Raw genomic sequence first — 17007 nt, forward strand, 5'->3', positions numbered from 1 at the left:
CACACAGAACAACCTGCGGGGCCTCATGTGCGCCGGTCTTGTCAGTCGAGTTCATAGATTAAGTTCAGGTTCATCAGGTTTAAAAGGCAGGAATCACGCTCAGAACACGCAGAAAATGGCGGGGAAAACAACGTTTATGAAAATGAAACCTTTATTCAGTAACCGCTCATTGAAATGTTCCACATTAAAATCAGTTTTCTCCTATAGTACAGTGCAAAAAACCCTTTAAATTCAGACTTGAGGGCAGTCGAGAAGTAAATACAATCATTATATTCTCCAATGAGAAGGACGGCTAGAAGATCTGACCAATCAGAGCACAGTATGTGACTAACATGATTAGAACGTTAAAGGCCACTGACAGACAGAATTCATATTCTCGCGTTTGTAAACGCACTCACACCTGTACAAACACTCACACAGCATATAAACAGCATACAAACAGTAATTCCAAAATGCATCGCTGACTTGCAGGTCAAATGTAATGCAGACAGTATAAAATAAGTTAATTCGGATAGTTTTTTTTTTTTTTAGCGAGTGTGTACATTGTTATCTTCACTGTCAGCAGAAAGTAAACATCGATTACAACAGTTAAATTGATGATGGCAGCGAGAGGACGAAACACTTCAGCATCACTCGAACGTCGACACAGCTCTTCATTGGCACATTTGTGTCCATACAGGTTGAGGGAGGGGCTACTGCCCTTCCCTTACTGGCTGATTGGCTGTGAGAGGCAGACAGGTGCCCACTGTACAGCCTTGGGGAAAAACAGGCTACTGGCTGTGCTTTTCTTAAAGAACATGAAGGAGACGCAAACAGAGAGAGAGAGAGATGAGGGGGCGATAAGGCAGAGAGGAAGAGCTGAGCTCATCACAGATGATCTGACAAATCTAGAAGACGAAGATCTTGTCTCTCTGGACGGTGTCGAGGTCGTCATCCATGGTGAGAAGGACCTAGGAGGGAACCAACGATTTATTTAAGTTTTGAGCTGCATTTATTAGTTGTTTAATCAATAAGTTGTCAACTATTAAACCAATCACTGACTATTTTGATAATTGTCTAATGGTTTTCAGTAATTTTGTAAGAAAATGTCCAAATTCTCAAATGTGAATATTTTCAGGTTTTGTTAGTCCCCTTTTACAGTAAACTGAATATCTTTGGGTTGTGGACAACCTTAGGCTCTGGGAAACAGTGATCAACATTTTGAGTGTATGCTGCATCTGTAAATGAACTAAAACACAGACACAACAAACCCTACCAGGAAGGATCCAAACATGGCGATAGAGGAGAGGAAGTGCCAAATGTCGTGGTCGTCAAAGAATGAAAGCACAATACAGTCCCTGTTGTGCTCGCGAGACTCTGCTGGAGTTTTCTGTGTCAGGAGAGAGAAACACACACAGTCTACTAATGCCAAATTATGTAGAAATTTAGAGTCAGTGTGTGTTCTCACAGGCCAAAAGCCTAATGCTCCTTCTCTAAGTGTGTGTGTGTGTGTGTGTGTGTGTGTGTGTGTGTGTGTGTGTGTGTGTGTGTGTGTGTGTGTGTGTGTGTGTGTGTGTGTGTGTGTGTGTGTGTGTGTGTGAGTTACTGACCTGCCAGGTGCTGAGACCCTGGAAGAAGAAATACAGTGCAAAGCCCCACACCACAGCCGTGAACAGAATACACACCAACGCCAAACACTGGATTCTCTCACCGCTCCGAAGCTAAACACACACACACAGGATAAAAAAAGCTTTAGATACACAAAACCTTTCCGCTCTTTTATATAGATATAATCTAAATGCTTCTTAAAAACATGAATACACGCAAACACACACACCTTCATAATAATGTAAAAGGCAAAGTAGAGCAGCAGGTTGCAGATGGCGATGGCCAACAGGTAGGAGGCAAAGTCATTAGGTCTCTCTATGAGGCCGTAGGCAGCTCTGCAGAGAGGGAGCAGGAAGATGATATGATTTAGTCCTGCACTGAACATTTGAACTTAAACTGACTTCACTTAACACCAGGTTTACTTACAGAGACCAGTTGACTATGTTCCCCATTACAAGCAGAACCATACGATCCTGTCAGACACACAGAGGGGGAAAGATGTGATTCCATGTAAACTCAGAATTTGAAAGGTGAATTATTTACGCCATAACAGTACTTAAACCTGTTATTACCAGGTTTTTATTATGTTATTACTCACAATGTACATAGGTCCACTGCACTGCCGGATGCAATCAGTGTAGACAATATATACCATCCTGCGCAGCACTCCGGAGTCTGACACAGATACACAGACAGTGTGAAGATCAAATCCACAGCACCCATACAGTAAATGTCAAGGTAACAAATGACATTATTCCTATGCACCAAACTATAATACATATGAATCTGTACAGTTTGTAGTTAAATTGCGTCATGTGATTGTTATGAATCTATAAACCAATATCTTAATGCCATTTTCTCTTACATGATCATGTATGACTTGACTGATTAAATAAACTAATATCAAACCATTATAATCTAAACATAGGATATAGGGGATTTTGAATGTGTCTTGCTGTGTTCTTACCCAGCCTCCATCGGCCCATATAGTACAGCTGTGTGCTGAGGAGGAGGGTGGATAGGATGTGGATCACTGAGAAAATGATCCAGAAGACTGTGTTTCCTTTCCCAAATACCTACAAACAGACCGTCACAAACGTTAAGAAGTGTCATCACCCATGCCTGGTCTTTAACTATCTGTGCATGTGTCTACGTACCACTCCCAGCACAGAAAAGAAGATGACCGCAGCCAGGCAGGCATAGGCAGTGTAAGCACTCGCGTTGATGTCTGGGTGTCTCTTCTGATACAGCTTTAGCATACACAGTCCAGCAATCATGTACATGAAGGAGGTGTCTGCAAAGAAAGATAGAAACAGTCACAACTACCTTTTATCATCTCAATCACTGAAAGATTAAGAATCACTGCACATTGCTGTCACTGAATTACAAGTAAGATTTTTGCAGAGATCATACTGTATTACATATCCTATGTGGTAACTACCTTTTAACATTTATATTTGATTAATTTTATCCCCAGTGGGAGCTCTGCGTATACACAAACAGTGCACTGGTTGTACAATATATCTGCACAGAAAGCTAAAAGAAAGTAGACCTGATAGGAACACAAGCAGTCTTACCAAACTGGAAGTTGGTGTAGTTAGGACAGACGTGGTAGCAGGCACTGAGCAGGCCCTCCATCATCAGAGCGGTTCCCATGGCATAAAACAGACCAAAGTGCTTTGGGATACCACATTCCTGGGGGGTGGGAGAGAGGAATATTGAGCTAATAATTGAGCAACTAAGTTCAATTAATAAAACATTTTAGTCTATATTCAACGGTACTGTATGTGTCCGGATGTGCCTGTTTTCTCCCTTCAGTACTTCCTGTTTATTTATGCAGTAAGCTACCTGAGGCGCTGTATTTACAAAGCCGTTAGAAGAGTAAAGAGGTATTTTAATGCGCATGGCAGAAAGAGTGAGGGTTCTTGCACCATTTTTAAAGCCAAATTCAAAGCTTTGTAAGAGCTTTCTTAAAGATAATAATATAATAATTAAATATAATTTAAGACCCAAAAAATGTGGAAACAAATTCTAAAAAAAAGAGAGACGATTTATTGAGTCCTGCCGTTTTACTTCCTTGATTTTATTTCTAATGAGCCCTGAGAAACAGAAACACGCCACAGCAAATTATGCTAATGCTCATGTTTTCTTAAGGTGCGTTCTACTGTACATCTGTCTGCGTGCATGTGTCTTACCAGCGCGCTGAGTTCATTGCGGACCAGGGCGCGATTGTGGACAATATCTCTTTTGAGGACGATAAGGAGGAAGAGCAGTCCCAGCATCACGTAACCGAGGTTACTGAGGATGTTATTGAAGGCGCTGTGTATGACAACAGTTGACAGTCAGTCATTACAACACTTTAAAACACAGGTATGTAATCTGTTTGCCTTACTGCGGTTGTAATATTACATTCGGACACATGCAAAGCACACACCTGAGTGCTCCCAGGGGGTGGGCACACAGGAAGTTGTAGAAGCAGATGTCCTGGTTTCCTGTAACATTGACCACCTGAAGAACAGAAAATACGGTTCAACATCAGTGTGTTGATGTTTTTTTACAATACTTCTCAACAATACTCACATACTCTTACAGTACTTCTTTTTTTAAGATTGTGTTATATATCACAGTTTATGTCTCATCAGCGTACCGTCTGATAGGTGATGACCAGCTGGACGACTGGCAGCGCGTAGAACACAGCAATAGTAGCAATGTTCCTGGAGAGAAGATAATCATTAGACTTGGTCATAAAAGGTTTAAGACATCATTACATGACATCTCTCTGTAACCAATGAATTACAATACTATTTGTATTACCACTAGCCAAGTTTTAATGCACTATTACGCAACTCTGTAGGAGATGCTGTAATTGACCCTTTCTAAGCCCCGCCCCTTTTGCTCTGTGCTCCAATAACAATTGAGAAAGGCTCGGTCAGGACCTCGGTCGACGTTCTCCTTTCCTTTTCTTAGATATGCTCTGTGCTAGGCTCGTCTGCGTTGAAGAGACAACCACATTTTGAAGATGGGACATATATATAGTCAAATCTTAAGTTAGCTAATGTTAGCAACACATTACCCGTCAAGCTATCTAACAGTTGATGTACATTAGCTAGTGTTTTGCTAACATTAGCTTTCAAATGTAACTAGCTAGCGAACAACTGATGTAGATTAGTTGGCGAGTAAGCTAACGTTATTATACCATTAGCTGCCTAACTTAAGACGTGACATATATATATATATACACACATACATGTATGTCACTTTTATCTTTCAACCATCTTCAAAATGTGGTTCTTTTCATCATATACGAGCCCAGCACATAAAAATGCTAATAGCATATTTAAGTACAAGCGAGGAGAGAGTTGACTGAGGGTTTGACCAAGACTTGCTTAACTGTTATTGGAGCCCATGGCGAAAAAAGGCGGGACTTAGGAGGTCAATTGCAGTGCATATGTATATGCCATTATTGGATTTGACCTAGACCAGAATGTATGTAAGGAATCTGTGCTCCTTTATTGTTGTTGTTGATTCTTTTTGATTCTACCCTTCAGTGGTATTTGTCATTAGCATGTGTGCTCACCAGAAGTAGATTTGGTATTTCTTGCTGAGGACTCTCTTGTCTTTGCGAGACAGGTCAGACACGTATAAAAATTTCTGCAATAAGGAGAGAACATTATTAGAAGGAAGCGTACAATAAATAAATCATGACATGTCTAGTAACTAGTCTTAACAAAGACGACTTGTTATTTACAAAAAAAGCGAGTCGTGTGTATTGACATAGAGAGACGAGGTGTACCTTGGTACGGACAATGTTTTTGTCTGAGTTGATGTCGTCGAGCGTGTCGTAGTCATCCTCCTCCACGGAGCTCAGAGACTCCTGCCTGCTTCGTCCAACACTCTCCAACGATCGCTCTGATGGAAGGAGGGAAGGGAGGAAGAGGTCATGGTGGAACAAAGAAAAGGCTTTCATTTCATTGGAGGGACAATCTCATTAATTAGATGTACGTCTGGATTTAAAAGATTTTTTTTTAAATGATGCAAACACATCACCCCTTTTAGAATTTCTTTGCAATTTTCAAATATATTAAACAGAAATATTAAAATGATTGTTGGTACTTTGATCTTTGCAATATCAATGTTGTTTTTACTCTTCATTTCAACGGCATCAGATTAGGAATCTGGCCACTTCCTGGCATCAACATCTAAATCGCATTGATGCATGATTCACATAGTGCTGATTGGTTTTGTGTAATTCGCAACTGATTCGGCCAATTGTGCGGCAGTGTGTCACCGATGCGGATGGCTATGTGGTGAAGGTGAGTGAGGATTGGGCGACGTTTGAAAGGCTCCTGTCCTGATGAACAAAGACACACAGAAAACCAGTGAGGGACCAGAGCTGCCCACAGGACGCTAGCTGCAAGCCAGGCTGTGGAGACGCACCACAAAGTGACAGTGGTGGGCTACAAGAAAATGTATGTGCAGATGTTTGTCCATACCCAGGTATCTATAGTTGTTGTCAGTTGACGTGGCGCTGTCAGTAATGGCCTCTGAACTGAGAGTGCTGCCGTTGTCAGCTGGAGAAGAAGAGGTGGAAAAAAGCCCAGTTATTTAATTCAATCTTCATATGAACAAAGACATAACCAGAACTGTCCGAAACTCACCAAAGGAGCCATATTCATATGGTGAGGCTGGAGTCTTGCCTGTGGAGCACACACACACACACACACACACACACACACACACACAAGTAAAACTCCCAGCTGAGTATATGTTAACAAAATGCACATATATAAACAAGCACCACTACAACCAGCACTGGTTAGTATCGTAACGCTGAATACTAAAACACCACTGCGGCTGAAATTGTTAGTACATGAACACAGAGAGGTGAGAGAGGTAATAACACATGCAGGGATCCGGTTAGAAAACTGAAGCCTGACAGGTTTTTTTCAGGCTCAAAATGCCTGAAAAAACACGTTTGAAATAACAGTTTTAGTGAACGGGTGAAAATGTGAGTAGGGAATGGTGCAGAGGCTGAATGGTGACAGTGGTGCAGTGAGAGTGGATTGCTTAAAACTGTAAGCAGGCTGCAGTTTAAAATCAAATCATGTCAGGGTACACTGCAGTGTAGATACAAATACACACTGAGAAGTAGTCTTGAGCTCAAGAAGCACATCAGCAGTGTACTTATTTATCTCAATGATTATCTCCTGTGTCGTTGGTCTATCATGCCGTTAGCATTGTTTACTATAATTTAATATACTTTGTTTCTTCATCCAACAAGTAGTGTTGAGGAGGAGGAGAAGGATACCACTGTGACAAAAACAAGCAAAATACGAGCTGTACCTAACAAGTACCCATGTGTATCTGTATCTCTACAATGTAAGCCATAAAAGTTTAATAAATAAATAGTTTGTGCCATGTTTATGTTCCTACACAATCCATAAAGCACTTAAATCAACTGCAACTTCCTTTCTATGAATGCTTTTTATATGACAAGACAGTTAAGAGTACGTGAGCTAATGCATGCAGAGAAGCATCCGCAGACAAGCAACACTGCGTGAGAAAGGGCAGTAAGTGCAAGATAGGTCGTTATACCATCTCCGTTCTTCCCAAGCAGGGAGGCTGAACCACACATTAGCATGAGGGAGAAAGAGTGAAAAGAAACACATTCAGTACACACAGACATGTTAAATTCTACATTAAAAGCTAAAGAGTTAAAGAAGTTATTATACTGCATGTTAAAAGTAGTTTAACAACAAAGGCATCTACTCTTCAGTACAGGTTACTGACTTTAGGAAAATGGTACGCTCCACACACCCTGTAACGTGCCCCTAATGGGCCAGTCCATCATAGCTAGTTGCTGGGTTACCTGTCTCAGCAGGCGACATGTCAGCAGGATTCTGAAACACCTCTCTCTTCTTATTCATTCTGCAGAAACACAGAGGAAAACATGCAAATTCAAACCATTTGTATTCAGTGTAGTGTTCTCCTTGTGGTGCATAAATCTACATTCTTCGATTAGAGATCCAAACTCTTAAGTTGCACTGGGACCAATAATGTATATACATTTGAACACTGTGAACTTTAGTTATCTTTTTTTTGCCTTAAACCTAATTTGACCAAACAAAACCCAGTTAAAGTTAATCAAATCTGAGGCTTTAACAACTGTAAAGAGACATAAAAACATATTTATGCATCAGAACATGTGTATATGAAGTGGATGCAGTTCCTCACTGTTTTTTTGGTTGCAAAGAGAAAATCTTACCGCTTGTTCTCCACACAGGCTACCAGCAAGGTGAGCAGGTAGAAGGAGAGGAAGATACCCAGACAGAACAGCATGCCCATCACATACACCTCCGCTGCAGGGTGTGAATACAGATATATTTACTGTAAGCCTATTCATACACTAATACTGCATGACCTTGACTGCACTGCATAATGAAATGATACAGCATCATTACCTATACAATATGCAGCCTGAACCTTTTACATAAAGGCAAAACCTTTAGTTATGAATCACTTATTCCTAAAACTTTTCCATTTGTGGAGAACATAATGTAACTTTTATATATTACTTGTTTATTATATAAATATATATATTACTGTATTTAATCAAAATGTTGCTCCTGGACAGACACTTGTTTTCCCAAAGTTTGTATTTTTTGCTGATAAATAATCTTGTACTGCAGTGACACAATAGCGAACTAGCTTTTTAGCTGTGGACATTTTAATGCTTTTCAGTCCAGCTGGGAACAAGTTGTAAGGTGTACAGCAGTCTGAAACGGACTTACAGTTGATAGCAGGGGTAACTATCACATCCAGGACCTTGGTGCGGTTGCCAGCGTCGATCAGCTCATCAGGACGGAGAGGGTAGAAGCGCAGCGGACCCCCACACGCCTCGTCCTCTGTTTTTACCACTACCACCACATAGAAACTGTTGCTGGGGAAATCTTTTCTCTAGATGACAGGACGAGACATGAGAAGACTCTGTTTGTGTGGTAATGTACGGGTCTATACTCTAGGTTTAATCACAGAGGTTTGCAGTATGATTTGTATTTCAGCACCATGTGTGTCAAACACTACCTGCACAGTGATTGCGCCTTTTTTGGTCATAGTCTGGTACATCCCAATGAAAGCCACGTTGTTGTCAAGGTCATAGACGGGGCACTGAAAAGAAAGAAAGAGAGAGAGAGCGAAACATAAGAACACAAGTGTGGGAAAAAGGACGAATAAAGCAGAGTAAAATCTCAGTTAAATCTCAGAAATCTGAAAATTGCCATTTTCCACTAAACTGATACTGTTGCAGTGAACTCAAGTATGCCCTCATGTGGCCCAAGAGTGTTACTGCATGACACAATGCTAGGGGCCACTTGAGGACAGGAGTTGTCTGGTTTGAGGAGAAGGGGAGCACTTTTGTACCTGAATGTCTTGGACGGACATAACGGAGCAGGGAAAGGTCATGTCTGAGTTGACCTTGACTATCACAGTGTCCACGCCATCCGGGAAGACATACTTGAAGTACTGAGAGAAAGGGCAAGAGAAAGAGGTGAACAAAAGATGATGAGTCAGGGAGTGACACATTAGAGGGGATTAGAAAACACTGTTTCCTGTTTTTCTAATATACTGTATGTAGGAGGATGTGACACCTTCAATAACATGCCAACTTTATTAGACAAAAGCAGATAAACTGTACTGGGTGACCTGATTTATCTGAGAGGTGCTACAAAAGGTCATAAATATAGCTCATGTTTGTTCTCTTTTTAAAAAAAAGCAGAACTCGTCCAGGAAACGTGCACACTAAATCGTTTTATAAAATCAGAAATTCCTTCCATCCTGTTTCACTTGTGCTATCTCAGCTTCTCTCATGTTTCTCGTCATCTGCACCGTCCACACCCACTCTCACACAGCCTGCCATGTACACTTCTGTGAGTAAACATCCTTGTGGTAAAGTAGCACTTAGTGTCACATGAAGCTGTATACCTGAGGTTGGGATGGGGACGCTGTAAAGCTGAATTTCTTGTCTGTCCTGTAACAAAGTTAAAAATAACATGTCAGACATACCAGTAAGAAGTGACATGTTGATCACAAAACCCCACCTGATGGCAAATGCCTTAAGGTAAGAACTCTGGCCTTTACTACGGCACAGTGTGCTTGTGTGATTATATCAGACATCACTCACTGCAGGGTGAAGCTTTCAACGCGGCTGACCCTGAGCTGGTAGTTTGTACCCGTGCTGGACAGGGTAGACACATCCACAAAGAAGTACTGGGTCTCGGAGGCAGCCCGGGTCGGAGGCTGGCACAATGTCCGGCCCACATGATTGTAAGGGTACTTCCTCTGGTAGCTAGAGAGAGAGAGGGAGAGAGAGGGAAATGTTGACAAAGAAAGAAAGAAAGAAAGAAAGAACAAGAGAGCTCAATTTCCCTTTCTAAAAGGTTTTGCCATTAACAAGACCTTAAATTTTCATTTAACATTATTATTATCTTATTACATCTACTGAAATCTCTTTTCCATTTCACAGAATAGTTAGACACTTTAAATGAAGTAATGGATGATCGTAAGAAGCAAAAAGATGGACTTGTTACATGATGAGGGAAAATCGATTAGTTAATGTAATAGGAGTATACTACATTCCCAAGGACTGCTGATTCAGGATCAGAGGACCTGACTAGATATTGCCTCTTCAATAATATCTACACATAATCAATAAAGACCCCAGCTCTAGAATATGCTGCTAAATGCACACACACGGCTCGAAACATGGAAGTGGATTCAGTTACAGAGAGCATGTGACAGATGCTACGTGAAACTTTGCTCTGATTATTTTGAGGTAAACTCATTTACAATAAGTTTGCCTCGTCACATCTGCACTGACGGATCTCAAAGGGGGAAGTGAAATTCCAAGGTTCATTACTTCAAACATGCCGGGCAATGTGACTGCAAAGGCAACACTAAGGGCTGGGTTATTCTGGTGTTGCAAAACCACAGAGACTACTGCGGAGTGTGGGAGACACATATCAAATCACAGATGGGCTGTTGGCCAATGTCTAATAAAGAGCTGAACTTCTAACCTGTTATGAAATCCCACCTGATTAACTCAGGTTACAAAAGCTGTGTTTAACACAAGCATCGAGGTACAATCTGTAGACTTTGCAGTTTCTTCCCCATATAGTACATCAACAGCTGGCCTTGATGCTAACTATCCAGGAAAGAAATAATGACTGCAATGTCCAAATAAGAGATATTCCTAAAATGCAACACCTCCTTGATTAATTCCAAGCCTGGATCTCAGATCTAAAAATCATCTCTCCACCACATCTATAAAAGATTCAACAACAGACACAGCTTTCTCTTACAAGGATATTAAGTAGACACGTAGCTCTCTAAAGCAAACTGGAACATTTGGTTAATCACATGACCTAAAGTCATAAATGTTTACTATCTATGAAAGAACAGCAGCTACAGCCAGACACTCCCTAGCAGGAACTTTGGATTGTGACTTTGTGTACCATCCGTGTGTGTGTGCAGTTTGTTGGACATACGTAAAGGCTGAGTATAAAATCTGGGATGGACATACACAAACCTGTTCAGTGTTGTGGAGACTTTCCTCACAGACGACTTATAAATTGTTTTTTTTTTTTCAGTTTAGGCAATGTGACAAAATGTTACAACTATTAACAGTATATATAAACAACACACGGCTGAACCTGTACCTATAGCTAATGTGTTCCCTTTCCTTTCTCAGTCTGTGAGCAGATCAAATTCCATTTCAATTCCAGCATTAGAATGTGTAATTCCCAACTTGGACATACATAAACCCATGTTCGACATACACTGTACGTGACCCTGACCATGTTACACCTAGAGACACATAATAGACTTGAATGGCAACATAGGAGAGACTCTCAACTTCTCAGAATATAATCTCAGCACTGCTCTTCATATAGAACTGTTTAGAGTTGTTTTATAGACTCCTGCTAAAGGACACAATCTCCATGACTTTTGAAAGAAGAGATCACCCTTCCAGATGAGTCCAGTTTACAAGTGATATATACAGGGGGAATACTCACAGGCCTCTTAGTATGAGAGGAACTTGAAAAGACAGTACAGCTTGCTTCTGTCGTACCACAAACAGGGTAGGACTCTCCAAACCCTGTGACAACACATCCACAGACACACGCACTCCCTCCGTCTGAAACCCAGCAAAAAGAGAAAAGATCATTTAACACTCAATATGGCTTGGTACTATTAAGAGAAAAACAAATCTGTCTGACAATGTAGACTCACCTTATTCCTGGAGATAGTGTGATTGAAAGCATAGATGGTCTGGTTTTCACTTGTAACCGTGTCATTGTAGGTGACATCAAACTCTGCATCTTTCTGGACCACATTTTTGGTCTCCCTCACCGCCCCACAGCCGAAATCCAACTGGGTCACACATAACCAGAACAGGGCTGCCAATCCTGATCGGATCCACCGAGGAGCAGGTCCACAGTTGTTTTTATGTCGAGATTTCCAGCAGCTCCTTAACACCATCTTGTCCGACACCGTCTTCCCAAACAGGCAACTGATACCTAATGTTATTCTAGCCTGTGCGGCAACACTAATGACAACTCCACCCCATTCAGCTACAATTACTCGGATAGCAAGCTGGCTAGCTCAACTGTACCACCTCCAGCGATGACTAACAACAACAACAGCAGCGGCTAAATGACGAGCTAAAGAGACAGCTGGGTGACCTAAACCAAACGTGTGTTTCTCTTCCCTTTAACGCAACTCGAAGCAATGTCAATTGCGCAACCAAAGAGACACAAGTTTCAAGACAACAAGATGGCAATGATTCTCAGTTCTTCTTCACCTGAGACGCCAAAGCCTGCCAGGCTGCTAGCGAGCTGGGCTAGCGTTAGCATCGTTGGTTAGTAGGACGCTGGTGAGGCAGCTCCATGATTTCATATCGGATTTCAGTTCCAGCGTCGCGGATAGTGTGCAAGAAACAAAACGGCACCAGGTGTTTATCCGGCTCTGTCCAGTGTGAGCGGTTGTCACTGCCTGTATTCGCGACGACGCTGCATTGTCTAAGTATTTCTGGTGCGGAGGGAGAAGAGAATCAGTGTGTTTACAGTGTGAAAGATTGTGTGCCATTAGCGCCCCCTCCACGCTCAGACAGTAAACAAACCGGGGGCGACGTCATGACGTCATGTCGCTGCTCTTTTTCTACTCAAATGATGAGGATGTGAGTTCATCAACAGGGATGTTACTATTCATGTGCTGGAGTATGTAATTGACGCCATGTTGTACCTTGTGGTTCATAGGGTGGGGGAGTATAGGCTATTTGCTGAACAATTCAATTTGTTTGGTTTTCTTTTTACTAAATTTGTTCCGGGTTTTGGACACTTGTTGTGCCCCTTTGTTGTATAGACACCACCCAGTTTGCAGGATCTCTCACACAGGCACTGGCTTTGTCATGAATACATTTGGCGACATTAAAAAAGCTACAGCTGTTTGGTGCAGAAACAGAAACTGTCAGCCACAGAAAATATCTGTAAATCTCCAGATTGCAGCTGACTTCAAGTCCCAACAGGTTGTATTTCCAAAGGGAAGCAGGGACTAAAGGTATTTCGATGTGATGATTGTGGAGCTGTCTCATGAAAAATAACTACAGAAATGTTATTGATATATACATTTTGGGATAGGCCAGTAATAATAACACAGGGGATAACATTGTAATTGGATGAGTGATTAAAACTACTCATATAAAAAGGTTACAATACACTTACAATTATAAATACAAACAATGTTTCATTACAGCTGTTCTTGAGGGAACATGGAGCATTTTAAGGTTTTTTCCGCAGTCATTGTCCTTATGGATTACTTTGAAAATGACATTTGGTTAGGTCATTCATCTCTATATAACCCATTAATGATCAGGTAAAAGCATGGATACGTCTTCTAGATGGTCCTGGGGCAAATTGGGCTGTTGGGCCCCACTGATCCTCCTCCCTTTGCATTATGTACCCTGAACTCACAGCAGACAATATAAGGCAGCTTTATTATATTTCAATGCCCCTGAGACCAACCACTACTCCTATGCTGGATACTTCTGTTACTTTGAGTACTTCCTGCCTCAGGTTTTCTATGTGTCAGTTGGTCTATTTAAACACAGATGTATTTAAGAATAGGAACCATGTTAGCTCAGAACCAGGTTTTGACAACCAGGTTGAACTACAAACCAAGGTCTTGATTTTAGGCAGTGCTTGCCTTTGGGCACATACAATTTTAGCTGATATAATAGTGCATGTACCAAAAGAAAATTTTAATTAATCAGAAACCAATTGACGGGCCCGAGGGGCCTGGCAGCTACCTGTTTTGCTCAGTTTTGAGTAATATGATGCAGGACCTCCTCTCTACCATGGTGTGGTGCTGTCTACAACCTGGTGAGATATTGCTATAGAACAGAATAGAACAATTGTATTTTCCTCACATACTACAACCTCCTTGGAAAACAATCTATTCTAAAGCATTTCTGCAGAACAGGTTAGATGGACATGATAGCATAGTATGATATGAAATCACCCCCTTTATTTTGCTGAAATTAGTTTTGTTTAAATTATTAGATTATCATTTCTGTTGAATTGAACACATTCTTGGTCTTGGTAGACTTTTTTCAGCCATGCATGTGTATTGAATTACTTATTACTGGTCTGTTTTGCTCTTTTTATTATTTAGATTTCTGTGTTTTAATGTTGGGGGTTTTGGTTATCTTTATAACTTTAGTGTGTATTATTTGCTTTATTTATATCTATTATATCTTAAGGCCCACTTGAATTGACACTTGAAACAATTAATGAAGTAGAGTTTGAAGGATGTCAGTTTAATAAAACATTGTTATTTCCCCCAAAAGCATTATTATTACTATATTATTATTGTGAAGATGAGCTTTTCATTCGCCTTTCACAGATGGATGATCAGGAGCACATACAGCTAAGAACCAAATGCGTGTGTGTACAAATTATTACAAATTATTTTATTATTAAAATATATAATTAAACAATTATACTAAATTAGTCTCATGTAGAAAATCTTTTTTATTACTAATACGTTTTTGATTTATATAATTTAATTTACATAATAGACATAATATTTCAATTAAACTAGATAATGAAGGTTTAATTGCAAGAGCTTCCATGTTCTTTGAAATGTACTTAATGCTGTGGGGAAAATAATAATTATGTGCAGTACAGTGCAGCTGTAGTAGAGGTGTGTGCTATGTGTCCAGTGTAAACAGTTTGACATTGATTTGGAGTGACAGGTTGACATTGGAAGCTATTGAAAAGAAATTATGAATTTTCCATCAGACTTTCATAAAATAGAGGAAGCTCTAAATTGCAGTAAGAACAAGTATTTCCTATGTAGTAATAGTAGTAATAATAGGCTATATAGTAATACTTTTTGGTATGTATTTGGACTCACTGGATCAAATGCCAATCCTTTTATGTAAAATAAAGGAGTTACAGTGTGCTACAAGTGTATTTTTCTAAATCACAGGTGTCACTAATATGGTCAAGTCAGCATGAGAAGCAAGAAAACACCAGTATTGTGTCATTCATTAATGGAGGGTCCCTAAATCAAGCCCCAGCGGTTAAGCGTGAGGGCAGGGAGGTGATCTAGCTGTCCTCCTACTGCCAACATTGGGTGAAACCATGTAAATGGAGAAATGTGTGCATGAACAGCACACATGACCATGATCTGTCCGGACCTCTGCGTGGCATTGTAGAATATATCGCTAGAAACTGTGAACATGCCTTTGTGTAAAAACATATTCATAACGTCGGTGACGTGTAGCATATTCAAACATTATGATTGAGGGAAATTGTGACGTGATAATGTTTGTCTTCCTCAACTCGATGATTTAAACCTGTCACTGCACTGTTAGAGCAGCGTATACCTTTAAAGCCTCACGTCTGAGCATACATAGTGCAGCAGTTTGCAAGGAATCACTGAATCATGGGAACCAGAGTGATAATGCGCACTTCTTTGTCGCCAAGGCAACCACAATACGTTTCTGTGGATGAAGTCATTTGTTACGCTGATCGTTACTATGGTTACAACCTAGAGAGGGCGCTGCGGAGGAGCGTTCCACGTAAAATGACGCAGGGCGGGGGCGTGCCCGCGATGCGCGCTGCGCAAGGCTGCTTGTTGTTCCCGCAGAGAGGCGAGAAGATGGCGGCCGTGTCAAGCGGAGGTGCTGCTGGGTCCGCTGCGGCCGGGATTACGCACTCTCCCCGACCGACCCACGCAGGCATGGGCTCCCAGAACCGAGCCCAGCCATCCTCCGGGATCAGCCACCCCGGTCGTGCCAGCACGGCCCCTGGGTGCATCACCAATCCTGGCCACACTTCGGCCACCAGGCCCCCCCCAGCCCGAGTGGGCCACTACGAAATCGAGCGGACCATCGGCAAGGGAAATTTCGCGGTTGTTAAACTAGCCACACACATCATTACCAAAGCAAAGGTAAGACTGCTGGTGTCTGAGCGCTAGAGGTGAACAATTACAAGTTGTCATTGTTTTATTTAAAGCCTTTTCGCCCATGTACTTAGGATGACGCTGGGGCCTTCAGGCTCTGGAGACACAGCGGCCAGCCCGCTCCGGTGACACCGCTGCTTGGGTTAGGGGAGGGGGGTCCGTTCGACACGGGGCATCACCTCTAACTACTAACAAGATACAAACACATTTAACACAAGATAAATGAGGTTTCACTTATATTATCTAGTAGTGTTTCAAAGGAAAGATATAAAGGCCCGAGGTTAATGTGTGGCAAAGCGCAGAGGACGGAGAGAAGGGTATCGACGAAGATGAGAAAGAGGAGACAGCGTTCCGACTGTACTTAGCTAGCTTAGCTTACTAGCTAATTAGCTGTTTGGCTAGACACATATATGTCATGCGGATGCCAATACACCGGGTTAAAAGTTTTCAAGACCCTACTAGATAAGTTTAAATCAACAGTGAACTTCTAATGTTGATCGGTGTGGGTTGCCAAAGTATTGATAGCTCTCTGTGAAATTCAAAGTAGAAGTGCAACCGAAGAAAAAGGCAACTATGGCAGAGACATATGTAGCGTTTTCGTTTAGTTAGCTTGACAGAGAACTATTTTAAATAAGCAAACTATTATCTTTTTATATTTTCGCGTTAGGAAAGTTTCTCACGTCTTTCAAGTGAAATACAACCGTTTTGTCGTGGTGTAATTTAACCAGTTTGTCAAACCTGTGGTTCAGCTTCGTTTACCAGTGTTTCGTGGTCTTTACTTACACTAGTTAATAGCTAAGTTAGATTACATTTCTATGTAGGCTCCCGGGCAAGAAAACAATGACATGGCAGAAGTGGCACCACACACTGCTATTGCATTGAGTGGGCTGGCAGATA

The 17007-nt window shown here is 41.3% G+C and overlaps 2 protein-coding genes across 7 annotated transcripts in view; one reads left to right on the plus strand and one right to left on the minus strand.

Annotated features, from left to right (window-relative positions):
* Window positions 1–133: 133 nt before the first annotated feature.
* On the minus strand, window positions 134–12738 carry sidt2 (SID1 transmembrane family, member 2). 4 transcript variants are annotated; one of them, XM_051399538.1, is made up of 27 exons: window positions 11875–12738; window positions 11658–11779; window positions 9767–9931; window positions 9568–9613; window positions 9007–9108; window positions 8671–8754; window positions 8379–8544; window positions 7853–7946; window positions 7457–7515; window positions 7183–7209; window positions 6246–6284; window positions 6081–6158; window positions 5876–5938; window positions 5381–5496; window positions 5165–5238; window positions 4235–4301; window positions 4022–4095; window positions 3783–3906; window positions 3165–3282; window positions 2745–2881; window positions 2555–2663; window positions 2186–2262; window positions 2014–2060; window positions 1817–1922; window positions 1590–1700; window positions 1256–1369; window positions 134–950 (listed from the first exon to the last, which is right to left on the minus strand). In XM_051399538.1, exons 1-27 carry the CDS (start codon window positions 12121–12123, stop codon window positions 888–890), a joined length of 2631 nt encoding a protein of 876 aa, XP_051255498.1. In that variant the 5' UTR covers window positions 12124–12738; the 3' UTR covers window positions 134–887. The 4 variants fall into 4 exon arrangements, with proteins under 4 accessions (XP_051255498.1, XP_051255499.1, XP_051255500.1 ...); XM_051399539.1 differs by lacking the exon at window positions 7183–7209; XM_051399540.1 differs by lacking the exon at window positions 5876–5938.
* Window positions 12739–15779: 3041 nt separating this feature from the next.
* Window positions 15780–17007, plus strand: part of sik3 (SIK family kinase 3) — a 35572-nt gene continuing 34344 nt past the window's right edge. For all 3 annotated transcript variants that reach the window (XM_051399535.1, XM_051399537.1, XM_051399536.1), the window contains exon 1: window positions 15780–16098. In XM_051399535.1, coding sequence (XP_051255495.1) covers window positions 15808–16098 — 291 coding nt within the window. In that variant the 5' untranslated portion in view covers window positions 15780–15807. The remainder of the gene's footprint in view (window positions 16099–17007) is intronic.

Source organism: Dicentrarchus labrax, unplaced genomic scaffold (genome assembly GCF_905237075.1).
Source record: "Dicentrarchus labrax unplaced genomic scaffold, dlabrax2021, whole genome shotgun sequence".
NCBI classification, from domain to species: Eukaryota; Metazoa; Chordata; class Actinopteri; family Moronidae; genus Dicentrarchus; species Dicentrarchus labrax.